Source organism: Tauraco erythrolophus, chromosome 7, assembly GCF_009769465.1.
Source record: "Tauraco erythrolophus isolate bTauEry1 chromosome 7, bTauEry1.pri, whole genome shotgun sequence".
Lineage (NCBI taxonomy): Eukaryota > Metazoa > Chordata > Aves > Musophagiformes > Musophagidae > Tauraco > Tauraco erythrolophus.
In genome coordinates this window covers 38,866,421-38,882,081 of record NC_141471.1, presented here as the reverse complement: position 1 = coordinate 38,882,081, position 15,661 = coordinate 38,866,421, and the positions used below count along the sequence as shown (strand labels likewise).

Sequence of the window (15,661 nt, the reverse complement as noted above, 5' to 3'; positions counted from 1 at the left end):
TAGATTGGTGAGAAAGAAACATGACTATGTACAGAAACAGTTAGGTTTATAAACAAGTAACTGGTACCAAAAAAAAAAAACCTGGAGAAAGCACCAAAGCATTTCTCAAGCTGATAGCATATTAATTGCATAACTCCCTTTTATGTAACTAAGTATAAAAGACATTTTAATAACTATAAAAATGAAAGCCAGAGTCTTTCAAGAACTGAGGAATCTTCCAGGCTTGAGTTACGGTTGCAAATGTCCTTAGCACAGAGGACACTTTCATACGCTACCACACTCCCCTCGCAGTTTCTGATCAACCACTTTTAAAGGATGGGGTTGATGTCTGTTCTGTGGCTGGCGAGCTGGGTGAGAGTGGAGCTTCCCACAACATCACTGACGGATGAGGAGGTCGTGATGGTGTTGTGCTGGATGACTTGCTGCTGGGAGCAAGCTGGGACCGGGCTTGCGGGAGGACTGCTCTCGGGACCTGGAAAGAGGGTGAGAGGACAGAGACAACACGCATTCAATCATCCATCTGAGTAACAAGCCCAGGCTGGGGGATGCTCCTGGAAAAGGGGTGTATTCCTATGGCAGCAATACTAACAACCTGAGGCATGCACAAGTCCCAGGATTTCAAAAAACAGTTATCCAATGTGCTCTGTCCTGATCTTTTGCAGTTTTTGGTCGGTTTTTTTTCAAGCCAGCTTCTCTAATATCAACCTGACTTCAAGAGTAGGGACCTTGAAAAAAATCCAAGACCTTAATGATTATGAAACCAACATCAGGATAAAAAGTCCGATATCTTAAGGTCTACAAAATCAGTTGGGATGCTTAAATGCTTTATTCACTCCAGCAGGAATCGAAATTAGAGTGCAGTGCGCTGCAGCACAGAAAATCTAATTCAAGCAACAGCTGATAGGCATGTAATGCAATTATGTTTTTTTTTTTCTTTGAGTACTGTTAAAGAGCCAGATGCATAGTGATGCAGAGGAGACAGAAACAGGCTCTATTTTAAGAAAATGCCGCCATCTAGCAAACATTAACCCTGAGGCTCTTCTGAGCTGTTCTAGAGCCAAGCAAAGAATTTGTCCCTAAATTAACACATTCATAAAATGCATCAACTAGACAGAATTTATTCAACATCTCTATTAGATGAGGTTTTTTGAAAAAAAAAAAGAAAGATAAGAGTTAAAAAAGAGTTAACAAACCTTGAAAACCTGCGCCACGCCTGGTCTGCGCCACTGTCAGAGCACAGTATTGTTTTCGCTGGAGGGGACTGTAATGTTTTCCTTTTTAACTTTCCTTTTGAGAGTTATTTTAAGGTGCTGGCAAGCGCTGTGCCCAGGAGGACTCTTGCAGGTTTGGAGCTGTGAGTTCGAGCGGGATCCTCCACAGGGGAGCGAGCGTCCATCCGTGTGCATCTCCTTGCGGAAGGGAGGGGTGGGGAAGGGTAGCTCTGCTGTGTGGGGCGCAAACCAAGGCTTTTTTGGTTTTGAGCAGGGCTGGATAAATAAGGGCAGGAGATTGGATGGCTCGGATGATGTTTGAGAAGACAGGTTCAAGTGAGAATATGACCAAGAAGGGGTTCTGGAGGGAAGAATTAGAAACTTTGCTTTCCTGTGAGGAGTGTGGAGACAGTGCAAGCATACCAGCTACTTACTTAGATATCCTTGTGATTCTTTCTGCATAGCTGTTATCGGACAGTCTTTATGCGTTAACAATAACTGTTTCAGCTGTGCTACCTCATTTTTCAGCATGGAAACCTCGTTCTAGAAAAGAAAGAGAGAGTTTGGTTTGCCATACTGCTTAAACCAGGCTCTTCTGAGAAGTTTAAACCCAAGAACACAAGAACTGCTTTACGACTTTGGAAGAACTAAGCAAAAATGCCACTCAGTGCTTGTGTGCTGAGTTTATCTTAATGTTTGTCCAGGATGTTACTTTATAACTTCTTCTGAAGGCAATTTGGCATCCAGATTTGATGGCATAAACTGACAAGCGAACTAACCCTTCACAGCACCCAAAATACTTTAGGCAGTGTTTTAATCCGCTCATAAAATACTCTGGCTCTCTGGATCAGGATGGAGGGGCCAGACCTGTGGGGACAACTGTCAGCCTGCCACGCTGGGCGGCACGGTGCCAGGGCTGCTGTCACCTATGGCGTGTCACCTACGGCTCTGCCACGGCCAGCACCTGAGTGCTGCTCACACCTCTATATTTCGGAAGAGTGCCATTACTTGACTGGTCTTTCCACCCTTGGCAGCGCACAGGCACACCTCCAGATGGGGCAGGAGCACTGTGCCCACCATAAAAAGGACTTTTATTATCATACTCAGGATATTTTCATCCATCCCCTTCATTCTTTTCCTTACTGGTAGACTGATCTGTTTACGCTCCTATCTTGATGGCTTCGAATGAGAGTTTAGCTACACACCCGGCTCTGAAGAAGTCTTTTACAGCCGAGTTAACGGCACTTCCAAAAATAAATCCCACAAAAGGGGTGACAAGAAAAGAAAATAAATACAACTCCGTCTAGCGAAGGCTTCTAAATCCCAAGACGGCATTTTCCTGGCTTATCCCACTGAAATGCAATTATTTCTTTAATTGAAGCACACACATGTTGATTAATCGACTTCGATTATGCCCACGCTCCTGCTAGGAGCTGGCTGTGCCGGGACAGCCCCGAAGGCAGCGAGGGCCCGTCAGCACCGCCAGCCCCTCGGAGCACAAAGAGCCCCTCTGTGTCCTTGGGGGTGCAGACAGTGGCTCGCACCTGAAGCTGCATGTTTGTCTGGGTGAGCTCTTCTGCTTTCTTTTCCAGTGACATCACCCAGACCTTCCTCTTCTGTCTGCAGCGCGTGGCGGCGGCTCGGTTCCTTTCCAGAAATTTCCGCCTCCTCTCATCCGGGTCTTCGTCCACCACTCTCCTCCGGCGACCTCCCGTTGGCTGCGGCGGCTGTATTGTCTGTGTGGGCTGCATTTGCTGTGCCGCCGGCGAAACCTGGGGTGGGGGGAAGAAGAGGTTTGGCAGGGGGTGGTGAGGGGGAAAAGTTACAGAAGGGGAAGGGAGATCTCACATGCTTGTCCTGCTCCCCGGCAAGGTCTGCAACAGGCACGAGTCAAAGGCTGTGCCAGGTGCCACTGAAATTAGCTGCTGGCAGATCCTCACCGTGGTCAAAGGGGAGATTTTGTTGAAACGATCCTCTGAATATTAGTAGGGAAAATATTTTCCCCCTTACAGTTAGTTATTAAAAATGTTCACTGAGGTACTTTCTCTGCCACCACCTATTTCAAACCTGAAATGTCAAGTTTCTCTCAGCAACTGCTTTAATCAAAGCAGAGGACTGTAGTGGCCTTACAGGCTGAGAGAGTTGGGGTTGTTCAGCCTGGAGAAGAGAAGGCTCTGAGGAGACCTTACAGCAGCCTTCCAGTACCTAAAGGGGATCTACAAGAAAGTTGGGAGAGGGACTTTTTACAAGGGCCTGTAGCAATGGGACAAGAGGCAATGACTTTAAACTGAAAGAGGATAGATTTAGATTAGATCTAAGGAAGAAATTCTTCACTCTGAGGGTGGTGAGGCACTGGAACAGGTTGCCCAGAGAAGTTGTGGATGCCCCATCCCTAGATGTGTTCACGGCCAGGTTGGATGAGGCTTTGAGCAACCTCATCTAGTGGAACGTTGGGTGGGTTGGAACCCCCATGGAAGGAGGGTTGGGACTAGATGATCTTTAAGGTCGCTTCCAATCCAAACCATTCTATGGTTCTATTACTCTGTGATTCTATGATTTCTGCCTCTCTTTTTTTTTTTCAATTGCCTCCAAAATTTCAGGACATTTCTATTTCGCAGGCTCCTCCATCTCCATCTCACACTTTACCACCTTTGGGGATGGGAGCTGCAGCGCTCTTTGCATCTGAGCAGAGGTGGGAAGCCGCGGGCTGGGATCATGCAAGGCCAGCAGACCTTGGTGCCCCTCAGCTAGAGGCAAAAGAAAGAATATAGGTACCTGAACGGGAACTTGCATTTTAGTATCCCTGCACTGCACAGAGAAGGGATATTCCCCTTATCAGGCATTTCCATTTGACCCCTGTGGATGCTATACTCCTTTTTTATTCAGCAGCCTGGCTTTGACAGAAGAGGCATACCATATCCAGCCTCACTGCTATGAAACAATGGAAAAAATATGTATTTAAGCTTTTTCAAGTGCAGGAGAGTATCGTATCGATCCTGCTCCTGAGAGGAACTGGCCCATCTCATTACAGAAAAGGTGCGTGGTGGGGGCAGCCCCACGTAGTCTGTGCTCTGACTCCTGAGTGCATGAAACATATGCCCACATCCCTGTCGGGAACCAGCACCAGACTTAACGTTCAGTTGCCTGGGAACAGCCAGCTTATGTATTGCTTTCCTGCCTGTCCATGGCACCCAGGCCACGGGGCTCTGGACTGTGCTCGGGGCTGGGGAGCCCGACCCAGGGGTCCCATTGCTGGCACTCAGCGGGAGCCGCCAGCGCAGCTGCCGTCCGTTGCTGCCGCCGCTCATGCCGCCACTGCTCCGGCGTAGTCTGGAACACTCTGGAAAACTGATGTGTTGACTCAAAATTAACCCTCTTGTTCTGGCAAAGGCCCAGACCTCTAAGGTGCTTCCTTTTGACTCCAGGGAGTGGACGTACTCGGCGCTTTGTCAGACCAAGCCCTGAATTTCAATTGCGGCAATTAACGCGTGTTTGCCTAACACCTCTGTCTGTCTCAATTAAAATGATACTATCGTCTTGCGAGGTCGCTTTTCTGTCTAGAATCTTGCCACAAACTGCAAAGAAGAATTTGCTCCCTCCCTCAGCTGACTTGTGTCAATTAAAGTGGCAATTTTACTTGTAATTATTCTGCGCATCTGATAACTCTTTTTGCATAAAGTTGAATTTATTCCCAGCTTTATGTTGCACAGTCAGGGAATCTCTCTCACACGAGCAGAGAACTGATATGAAAAAAATAACCTTCTAAAAATAAATAAACCACCTTAGACGTTCTGACTGACTTTTAAAATTTCAGCTTGTATTAAGTCCGTAAGTTCGCTAGTAAAATCTCCAACCCTCTGTCCGCACAAGGGGCTGGAGTCCCAGGGCTACGGCAGCTGCAGAGGCTGCAGCCACCAGCACTGCACAGGATCACCAGCCAGCACCACACAGGATCACCTGCTGGCACCGCGCAGGATCACCAGCCAGCACCGCACAGCATCACCAGCCAGCACCACACAGCATCACCAGCCGGCACCACACAGGATCACCAGCCAGCACCGCACAGGACCTCCGGCCGCTGTCCCTATCCCCGCCAGCATCCCCAGACTGCCTCCGGGAGATGGCTGCCAAGGGATGCCAGCTGCTCCCTGTCCACCCAGGTTGGGCATGCTGCCTCTTTAGCAAGATGTCTGAGTGCAGAGGTCTCAGAGATCCCCTTTAATGTCAACGTCTCATCAAAAGCCTTTCATTTTCTCACATGTAACACCTTTCTAGACTTCAAAAATTTGTTATTTATGTTTCTGGACACCAAAAGCTTTCCTTATCCCATTTGTCTCCTTTTTCATCCAGCATTAAAAATTCTTATTTCTTAACTCTCCCAGTGGGGTCTGATACACAGGCAGAAAAGGGTAACTATAGATTTCTTTTTTTTCTCTTTCTCCTGATATGGTTATTTTCTCCTGAATAACTAGTGAGCCATTTGCTTTTCAGAATGTAGCAGTCAGTCTTTGGGCAGTCAGAGCGCATCTTCAGCACAACAAAATCTTCTCTCTATCTCTGGCAGATATCAGTTATAAAGGTTGCCATTACGTCACTAATAATGTCACGTGGGATAATTAACTGACTCTTATTAGATAGCTCTTAACCCTGAAATCTGTTAGGCTATATCTTAGTAACTGTCTAAGCATCACAAGAAAGAAAATGAGCATCTTTTAAAATTGAGGTTACTATTTGTTTTCCATATATCCATGATGAAGACAAACATAGGACAGCTAACAGAATGAAACAACCAAATCCCTACTCTGCTTAAGCTATCACTCTGGCAAGTTTGATATGAAGAAACCTTCATGGGACCAACACAAGAATAGTGTCATTTTTGTACTAGCTGAGGCAACACAGCTACAACTTGATAAAACATCTCTTTCTCAGAAAGATCCCCATCAGAAGGTGATTTCTACTTTTATCCTCAATTCAATACTTCTCTCTGTTCTTTACAACTTACTGCAAAACTAATATTCGTTCATTCTACGAAAGCATAATTCATTGGGCTCCTGTGTATCAAAATGGTAGCTGAAAAGCATCAAATGAATTCTGACATTATGGAAGGGTGTGGTATAGAATAACAACAGTCTGAGCATGGGAGCACACAGTTCACAGCAGCGTGGACCATGCTGTCATTTGGCAGGTGGTTTGGAACAGAAGAATCTGGCTCAGAAGAATAAGGAGGTTAATAATCAGTAAAATACAACATAAAATCAATGTCTGCTGGAGCAATCTGACCCCCAAAGAGGCCATTACCATGGAGACTGTGGATGAGCTTAGAAAGTAATAACGATGTGGTTATTACTCAGCAAACCCTTCTTTTCTCTCCACTAATGCATCTGTTCAGAAATCACTATTGCCTTCACACCATGGGAGCAGGCGTGCAGCTCTACAGCCTGGGGAAGCTGCTGACCCTAGGAGTCCTGCTCAACCTAGTCAGCCATCACCCTCCGTTCCCATCTTCTTGGTGGTGCTTACACCTATGGACAAGGTGAAAACTTCCTTGATCCCTGATGATGCCCGTTGCCTCCAGTGACACGCAGTGCATGGCAAAGCTCATCTGACTGCGGGCCCGGCTGCAGTGAATCTGACACAGCTTTGTGGCTGCCAGTCAGCCCAACTACCCCGGTGCCCATATTTCTTCTTGCCCGCCTGTTATTCCTTCTTGCACCACCTTCGAGGTGCGTAGCTAACAGGGAATACAAAGCACAAGAAGTCGAGGCTGTTCTAACTGGAATGACTCAAACTTGTCTTCAGCAGCACATCAGTGAATCTATGAATGAATCTATGTTATGGCAGGACCTCTCTCGATCATCTACCAAAGGTGTTGGGAGCCTGGGGAGGTTCCTGCTGACCAGAAGCTAGACAATGTTACTCCAATCCACAAAAAGGGTGTGAGGGAAGACCCAGGGAACTACAGACCTGTTAGTCTAACCTCAGTTCCTGGAAAAAATTATGGAGAAGATTATACTGAGTACTATTGAAAGACATTTAAAGAATAATGCAACCATCAGGCACAGTCAACATGGGTTCACAAAGGCAAAGTCCTTTTGAACTAATTTGATATCCTTCTATGATAAGGTCACCCACCAAGTGGATGAAGGGAAGGGGGTGGATGTAGATTTTCTGGATTTTAGTAAGGCTTTTGATACTATCCCTCACAACATCCTTCTGGACAAGTTGTCCAACTGTGGGATGAGTGGGTTCATGGTGCACTGGGTGAAGAATTGGCTGAAGGGCAGGGCTCAAAGGGTTGTAGTGAACAGGGTTACATCTGGCTGGCAACTGATCACCAACGGTGCTCCTCAGGGTTCATTGCTATGGTCAGTTCAGTTCAATCTTTTTATCAATGATCTGGATGCAGGAGTTGAATGCACCATTAGCAAGTTTGCTGATGATACCAAACTGAGAGGTGCTGTTGACTCTCTCGAGGGACAAGAAGCCTTGCAGAGAGATCTAGATAGATTGGAGCATTGGGCTGTAACTAATGGGATAAAATTTCACAAGTCAAAATGCCAGATTCTGCACCTAGGATGGAGTAACACCAGGTACAAGTATAAATTGGGAGAGGAGAGGCTGAAGAGCAGCTCTGCAGAAAGGGATCTGGGAGTGCTGGCCCAGAGCAGGCTCAATGGGGGTCAGCAGTGTGCCCTGGCAGCCAAGAGGGCAAATCCCATTCTGGGGTGCATCAAACACAGCATGACCGGCTGGTCAAAAGAGGTGATTATCCCGCTGTGTTCCCCATTGGTGCGGCTTCACCTGGAGCACTGTGTGCAGTTCTAGGCCTCACAATTTAAGGGTGTGAAAGTTCTTGAATGCTGGTGAAGGGGCTGGAAGTCATGGCCTATAAGGAGCAGTTAAGGAATTTGGGCTTGTCTAATTTGGAGAAAAGGAGACTGAGGGACGACCTCATTGCTGTCTGAGGATGGGAAGTGCAGGAGGAGGTGCTGATCTCTTATTCCTGGGATCCAATGATAGGACATGTGGGAATGGCTCAAAGCTGCACCAGGGGAGGTTTAGACTGGACATTAGGAAGCATTTATTTACTGAGAGGGTGGTCAAACACTGGAACAGGCTTCCTAGAGGAGTGGTTGACACCCCAAGCCTGTCAGTGTTAAAGAAGCATTTGGACAATGCCCTTAATAACATGCTTTAGGTCCCTTCCAATGGAAATATTCTATTCTATTCTATTCTATTCTATTCTATTCTATTCTATTCTATTCTATTCTATTCTATTCTATTCTATTCTATTCTATCCCATTCCATTCCATTCCACTTCACTGAACTCTATTCTGTTCTATAGGTGGCTGCAGCACACTGCCTCATTGGTTGATGTCTTATCCTTGAACTTGGGAGGTTTGTTTTCTCTTGTAGCTGTTTTCTCCTCACCTGTTAAAACTGGTAATATTGATGCTTTGCCACGGTGCTCCACACTGTGGCATCTGACTCCCTCACTTGCATTAACATGTTTATCCTCCCAACCCCTCGAGGAGGTGACAGTACTATTACCCTTGTTTTAAAAGCCTCAGAAAGGTAAGTGACTTCCTCCATCTCATCCACGGAGTTCTCAGTCTGCTAAGCACAACTTCATCCTTACTCTCTTATGGATATCCAAGACAGCAACCAGGTTACTTTTGGTTTCTCTGTTAAGAGATAATGTCTTTTTATTGGAATTTTTAAACAACTCCAAGGAAAATAACTCATTAACAGATGGGAAACTAATTGAATTCACAAAGTAAAAACTGAACTAAACTTAGGAAAGCTCTGGACATCTTCTCACAGGGGAGTCTGCTGCTCTCTTATTTAGACTGTTTCTCTAAAGCTGACAATTCATTTTACATTAGCAAATGCTTTAGGGAAATCCCATGTGCTTGCAGCGTCTGCAATAATAAAGGTAGATGTTAGTAAATAGTTAATGTTGTGGGACACTGGGATGTCAGTCAAATCCTCTCATTTTCTTTAATGTTTTCTAAGAGCTTGTCTGAAAGGTATTTGCAAGCAACACTATACTTCACAGACTGAACTTCTTAGGTCTGGCACTCCTCTTTGTCCTCATTCTATGCACTGTCCACTTGTCCTCCTTAAATTTGCTCCCTAGATCTGACATGTTACAGTTACTGCCCCCAGGGCTTTATTTTTCTTGTGCAATCCTGGTTCAGAAGCCTATGATCTTAAGACATTAATGCAATTCCTCTTAAATATGGCTGCTAAAGTCTGTGCTCACTAGTTCATTAGTTCAAGAAACATTCATGGAACAGATCCTCCTAGAAGCCACGCTAAGGCACATGGAGGACACGGAGGTGATTCAAGACAGCTAGCATGGCTTCACTAAGGGTAAGTCCTGCCTGACCAACCTAGTGGCCTTCTATGATGGAGTGACTACATCAGTGGACAAGGGAAGAGCTACAGATGTAGTCTATCTGAACTTCTGTAAGGCCTTTGACACGGTCCTCCGCAACATTCTTCTGTCTAAATTTGAGACACATGAATTTGATGGGTGGACTGTTCGGTGCATGAGGAATTGGTTGGATCATCACATTCAGAGGGTAGTGGTCAATGGATCAGTGTACAGATGGGGATCGGTGACAAGTGGTGTCCCTCTGGGGTCCCTATTGGGATCAGTACTGTTTAATATCTTCATCAATGACATGGACAGTGGGAAGTTAGCAGACGACACCAAGCTGTGTGGTACAGTTGACACACCTGAGGGATGGGTTGTCATCCAGAAGGACCTCGACAAACTCAAGAAGTGGGCCAAGAGCAAGGTCCTACACTGGGGTCAGGGCAATTCTCTGTATCAATACAGGCTGGGGGATGAAGGGATTCAGAGCAGCCTTGACAAGAAGGACTTGTGGATGAAAAGCTGGACATGAGCTGGCAATGTGTGCTCACAGACCAGAAAGCCAACTGTATCCTGGGCTGCATCAAAAGAAGCGTGGCCAGCGCCAGCAGGTCCAGGGAGGTGCTTCTGCCCCTCTACTCTGCTCTTGTGAGATCCCACCTGGAGTACTGCATCCAACTCTGAAGTCCTCAGCACAGGAAAGACTTGTATCTGTTGGAGTGGGTCCAGAGGAGGGCCACAAAAATTATCAGAGGGATGAAACACCTCTCTTATGAAGAAAGGCTGAGAGAGTTGGGGTTGTTCAGCCTGGAGAAGAGAAGGCTCAGGAGAGACCTTCTAGCAGTCTTTCAGTACTTAAAGGGCGCCTACAAAAAAGACGGGGACAAACTTTTTAGCAGGGCCTGTAGCAATAGGACAAGGGCTAATGTTTTTAAACTAAAAGAGGGTAGATTTGGACTAGATGTAAGGAAGAAATTTTTTACAATGGGGGTGGTGAAACACTGGAACAGGTTGCCCAGAGAGGTGGTAGATGCCCCATCCCTGGAAACATTCAAGGTCAGGTTGGACAAGGCTCTGCGTACCCTGATCTAGTTGAAGATGTCCCTGCCCGCTGCAGGGGGTTGGACTAGACCTTTAAAGTTCCCTTCCAACCCAAACTGTTCTATGATTCCATGATTCAGTTCAGATATTGAATTATCTAAATTGCTGAAGCTAATATACATAGTCTAAAAATTGAGATCCCCATCTCATTCAATGGAGACCTTCCATCACCTGAATTCAATTCAAAATTGCCTTCCTGGTTTCAATCTCTCTCCTTGGATGGGCTTCATCATCTTTTTCTCCTGTCACAACATCCACCAACTATTGCCTGCACTCTCAGCCAACCTTGGTTTTCTCTCATACTATGCAACTGGGGGCTTCTATCCCTTTCACAGGGTCTGGATCCTTTCTTCTTTTCTCTGAGCCAGTGTATCTTACCTTAAAACTACCTCTATTATCTCCAGTCTTGAACACACACACACACACACACACACACACACACACACGCTCTCCGACTCACCCACCAGTGCCATTTTACTTCCATAAAGTGAAGTGCTAGGTATTTCTGCAGGTAGGACACATACAGCTCTTTAAATCTTGGCCTGAGAAGTTTAGGTCCAAGCACATTTAAGGAACATATATAATATGCTATGCTCCATAATATATCTTGTCTATAAAAGGATACGTGGCACTTTGCAGAGCTCAGAGCACCGAAAAACCTTGGAGCTCCTTATTAAGTAAGATATTACAAGTGTCTAGCAAATTAAGCAACAAACAAGTTGTTGCTTCACTCCATTTTCTGGATAAAGTTTGTGTTTTCCCACCAAGGGTAGCAGCTGTTTATAAGTAGCCTGAGGGGCTTCTATCTGACAAGATGTGCATGCAAGAAGAAACAATACAGGGATGAGGCTTTAACTCCACACAACAGGAAAACTGAGCGACACAGCATGGCATGAAGGTCTACCTGTGCTTGTCCGCTTGAGTGCAGCGGGGGGTGCGGCGAGGTCTGGTGATGTGCCGGGTGCGCATGAAGGTGCGAGTGGGTGTGGTGGTGGGGATGATTCTGCTGGTGATGAGGCTGAGGATGAGGATGGTGAGCTGGATGCTGGTGCTGATGCGGGTATGAGTGATGAGGCGGCAGCGTCTGGTGCTGATGAGGATGTGAGTGCATATGATGGTGTGGCGTCTGGTCCTGCCGTGAGCTCATCATTTCCATCATGTGGCCCATGGTGTTCATATTCCCATTCGACATGGCGGCAGGATGATGAGTCAGCGCTGCCTTCAGTCTCTGGAACAGAACAGGGCAGAAAATTCAATATTCATACATGATGATCTGAGCAATCAGAATAAGATTTCTGCTGTTGTAGAAATGGTGTTTTGTCCTGTGTTTTCAGATTTATTTAGTTTTTTTCTTGCTGGTCCCTTGATAAAAGGCATATTATTTCAGTTTGAGAAAGAAAATATTCTTGGGCTTTAAGCTAGTTTTCCACTGTAAATATGTAAAGATATAGATATCTGACCTGAAATTTAACAGTTACACATTTCCTACTGTGCTGCTGAGGAAAAATAACTGGCTCTAATCCTCTTCTCTTTGGCCAGCTCAGTAGCGTTAGCTTCATGAAGCTTATATTCTTGCAACTTTTGAAAACGAAAGTCTGATTAAAGCAAAGGTGAAGCAAAGTCTGATGCTTAGTTCCCCTCTCCTTTTTACTATAGATATTATGTAAAAGACTTGTTGATAAATATATTGCATTGATGTGGTTTTCAAATTCAAGCTCAAAAATACTCTACAGTTGTATTAGCACCCAACCTGTTCTTTCATCAGAAAGACAAGAAAATAACGAGAGTGGCCTCAACCTGATCCTTTATCTTTTCTGGAAAGTTCAAACATTTGCTGTGTTGTCATCGCATGCTAATCCCTCTCTCAGTTTTGTACTCCTTGTGTTTTGTACTGTCACTGGATCAGGCCCTGATGCCCTGTCCAGGGTAAAACTCTCCTTAATATGGATGGGGTTCGTTCACTTTTTCCTGAACATCACCAAAGGGCAATGGGAAGGGCTGCCACATTTTGGACTGCAGAATAGGGCCCTTGTGTATTAAGGTGATAGTTGAAATATATAGAAAAAAATGTTCTCTTTCAATGTAATTACAGGGTCATCGCAAAGCTGTGAGCTGTACTGGCACACAGCCACCTTGCTGGTGTTATCCTACCCTTGAACTACTGAAATCACTAGTGTCCCAGAGGAGTGTGCCAAAGGTAGAGCCTGACAAATGTCAGCTAGGAGAAGGGCTCCTTCCAAACCCATAGATACTTCCTTTGCATCCGTGATTCTGCATCTTGCTTTACAGGAAGCCATCCAAGACCTCTTTACTTCTTTACGTTTTGAAGAAGTCAACGTAAGGTTGCTTTACTCTCACTAATGCAAGTAATTAGACAGCAGAAAATGGTAAGATAAAAATGGAAGGAAAGGAGGTCCATAATATCACTTGAGGCCAGACTAGTATGATCTGAATAACCCGTCAACTAGCTCTCAAGCTCTTAATTCATTACCCGGCTGGAGGATACAATGAATAGCAGGTAGCTCATCAGTAAGAGATGCCGCCTATAGGACAGCTAGCCTGAAACAGCAGCAGTACAAGGAATGGAGGTGTGCCTTTCCCCATAGAAATATCTGTGAGTCACACATGATGATCAGAAGATCCTACAAGCCAACGTGGCTAAAATGTGCCAGTGGAGGAGCAACGACCAGACTGAACTGCATTTTGGTTTTGTCGGTAGTGCAAAGAGAGTGACAGTCAGGACACTCAGAGCCTACAGATGGGAATTTCAATCTACTTTATACTGAAATAACATTTGTCTGTGCAACTCTACTGCAAGGTCACAGGTAAAGGATCCTATGCTCGAAGCTGCTACCCTATTCTCTCTGTGCACCCAAGAGTGAGGAAGAAACAAATTTCTAAGAAAAAAAATTAAAAGATAAATATTAGACAAAAAAAAAAGAACATTGTGGAAGGAAAAAAGAAGTAACAGGGTCAATGCAATGTATCATCCTCAAATTTTTGTATCTGACATGCTTTTGCAGACTTTATGAAAGTTATTCCAGTGAGACACACTAACAGATCTATTAATTCAAAGTTGGTAGCTTGTTTCATTAATGATCAATTGGCTGAACGAGAAGAGAAGAGAGGAGAAGAGAGGAGAAGAGAGGAGAAGAGAGGAGAAGAGAGAGAGGAGAAGAGAAGAGAAGAGAAGAGAAGAGAAGAGACGAGACGAGACGAGACGAGAAGAGAAGAGAAGAGAAGAGAAGAGAAGAGAAGAGAAGAGAAGAGAAGAGAAGAGAAGAGAAGAGAAGAGAAGAAGAGAAGAAAGGAGAAGAGAAGAAGAGAAAAAGAAAAGATATATTTGCGAAACACATCAACGCCTCAGCTTGTGTGAAGGAAAACTAGACTGGTGACTTTAAGAAATCTCCTCACAAAAAGCTTATCAAGCTGTGTGTCAAAACCTGACAACCTTCTTAAAAAGAGAGAGGCAACTATGACAGTGAAGTTAAATACCTCCTTCCCTACCTCTAAAGTGAGAACTGAGCTCAATCTAACATCAATAGCAGTAACCTACCTACTGGGGGTATAAAATGGAGGATTTGAGCAGCTTTCATCCTTAATGTTTCTGAATTCAAACACTACCCTGGTTACTGCAAGCAGCTCTTCCAATGGTCAGAATAACTGGTATTACCCAGGAGTGTATTAAGAAAAATACGGAAAACAACACATGCGTAAGTCAAGTCATTCTGCACGCCATTCTTCTTCAAAATTCACCACGCAGATCTAAGCCAAGGCACCAACAAAAGCTGTCGTAACTTTGTTTTCTGAATCAAAATGCAAAATAACCAAGCTCTCATTAGCCAGCAGTTTTCTAAGTGATGAATACCTAACAAAATCTACCAATGCTGTATTTGTCAAAGACCTCTGAAACTGAACTACAGCGTGTCTTATTCTAAAACTGCAGACTTTCAAAGCCAACAAAAAAAAAAAAAAAAGGAGGGAAAATCTTAATCTGTGAATAAACTTTTTTTTTTTTTCAGCTGTAAAAACTGTGGCTTATTAGTGTGGCGCGACTTCAAGGAGAATAAATTATTTTGTTTTCTTTCCATAGCCCCTTCTACCACATCCATTTATTTGAGATAGCAAATCAAGAGAGACAGTGAGAGGTCTGACATGCAGCTGGTTCCAGTCAATAGGGGTCATTTCCATTTGGTCTGTGTATTTTACAAGCTCCTTGTTCACTGTTCCCAACAGGAGGGTGGGCCAGCTGCCCTGGATCCCAGTCCTGGTAAGAAACCAGCTCTCTACCTCATCCCGTCCCAGGGCAGCAACAGCCATCGCCCGGCCCTCGCCTCCCTTTAGCTTCGTGCTTAGATCAGCTCCGCCGCAGCGAGAGCCCTGCCCACAGCGTTCATCTCCCATTACCCAGTCTCTGCTGCCCATCAGAAACATTTGGGGAATGACAAACATTTTTTTTTTCCTTTGGTCATCAGCGAGATCAATTGTTTTGGATGTTTTAGTAAGAGCACAGGGAGGGAAAATCACCAGAACGTGGTGAACTCTTTGCATTGAGCATGTGTAGAGCTGGAAGGGCAGGCTGCGTTTTTGTTTTTGTTCTTTTTATGTGTGCTAATTGCAAACAGCTGTCTTAGTTTAGCGTCAAGTAAAATGCGATGGCATCAAAATTGAGCTTACTGGACTGACTACGTTAGCAAATCCCAGATAGAATGAAACAAGAACCCAGGACTCAATCCTGCAGCCGTCCAGTTTTTCAGGAACTGTGCGACTGACTTCACCAGAGCCTGTGGGTACCCAGCAGTTCACACATCGGGGCTGGAACAGAGGACTCACTACCCAGATCTGCTCTCACCAAAACCAGACATTTCTGCTAACCTCAGTGGCAGTGGTTCTTAGGGCACAATTCCTCTTCTCTCCTTTTTGTAATACAATTTGAAAAAAAAAATTGCCACCAACCTCGAGTTCC

At 45.0% G+C, this 15,661-nt stretch overlaps 1 protein-coding gene across 3 annotated transcripts in view; it reads right to left on the bottom strand.

The window, feature by feature from the left end:
* Nucleotides 1-308: 308 nt before the first annotated feature.
* Nucleotides 309-15,661, bottom strand: part of CREB5 (cAMP responsive element binding protein 5) — a 230,319-nt gene continuing 214,966 nt past the window's right edge. For 2 of the 3 annotated variants that reach the window (XM_086614781.1, XM_086614782.1), the window contains 4 exons: nucleotides 11,600-11,923; nucleotides 2,756-2,983; nucleotides 1,646-1,754; nucleotides 309-472 (listed from right to left, as the gene is read on the bottom strand). In XM_086614781.1, the coding sequence (XP_086470907.1) occupies nucleotides 309-472; nucleotides 1,646-1,754; nucleotides 2,756-2,983; nucleotides 11,600-11,923 (825 nt within the window). Of the gene's footprint in view, nucleotides 473-1,645; nucleotides 1,755-2,755; nucleotides 2,984-5,168; nucleotides 5,172-11,599; nucleotides 11,924-15,661 lie in introns of all 3 variants that reach the window. The other variant, XM_086614780.1, reaches the window with a different exon arrangement.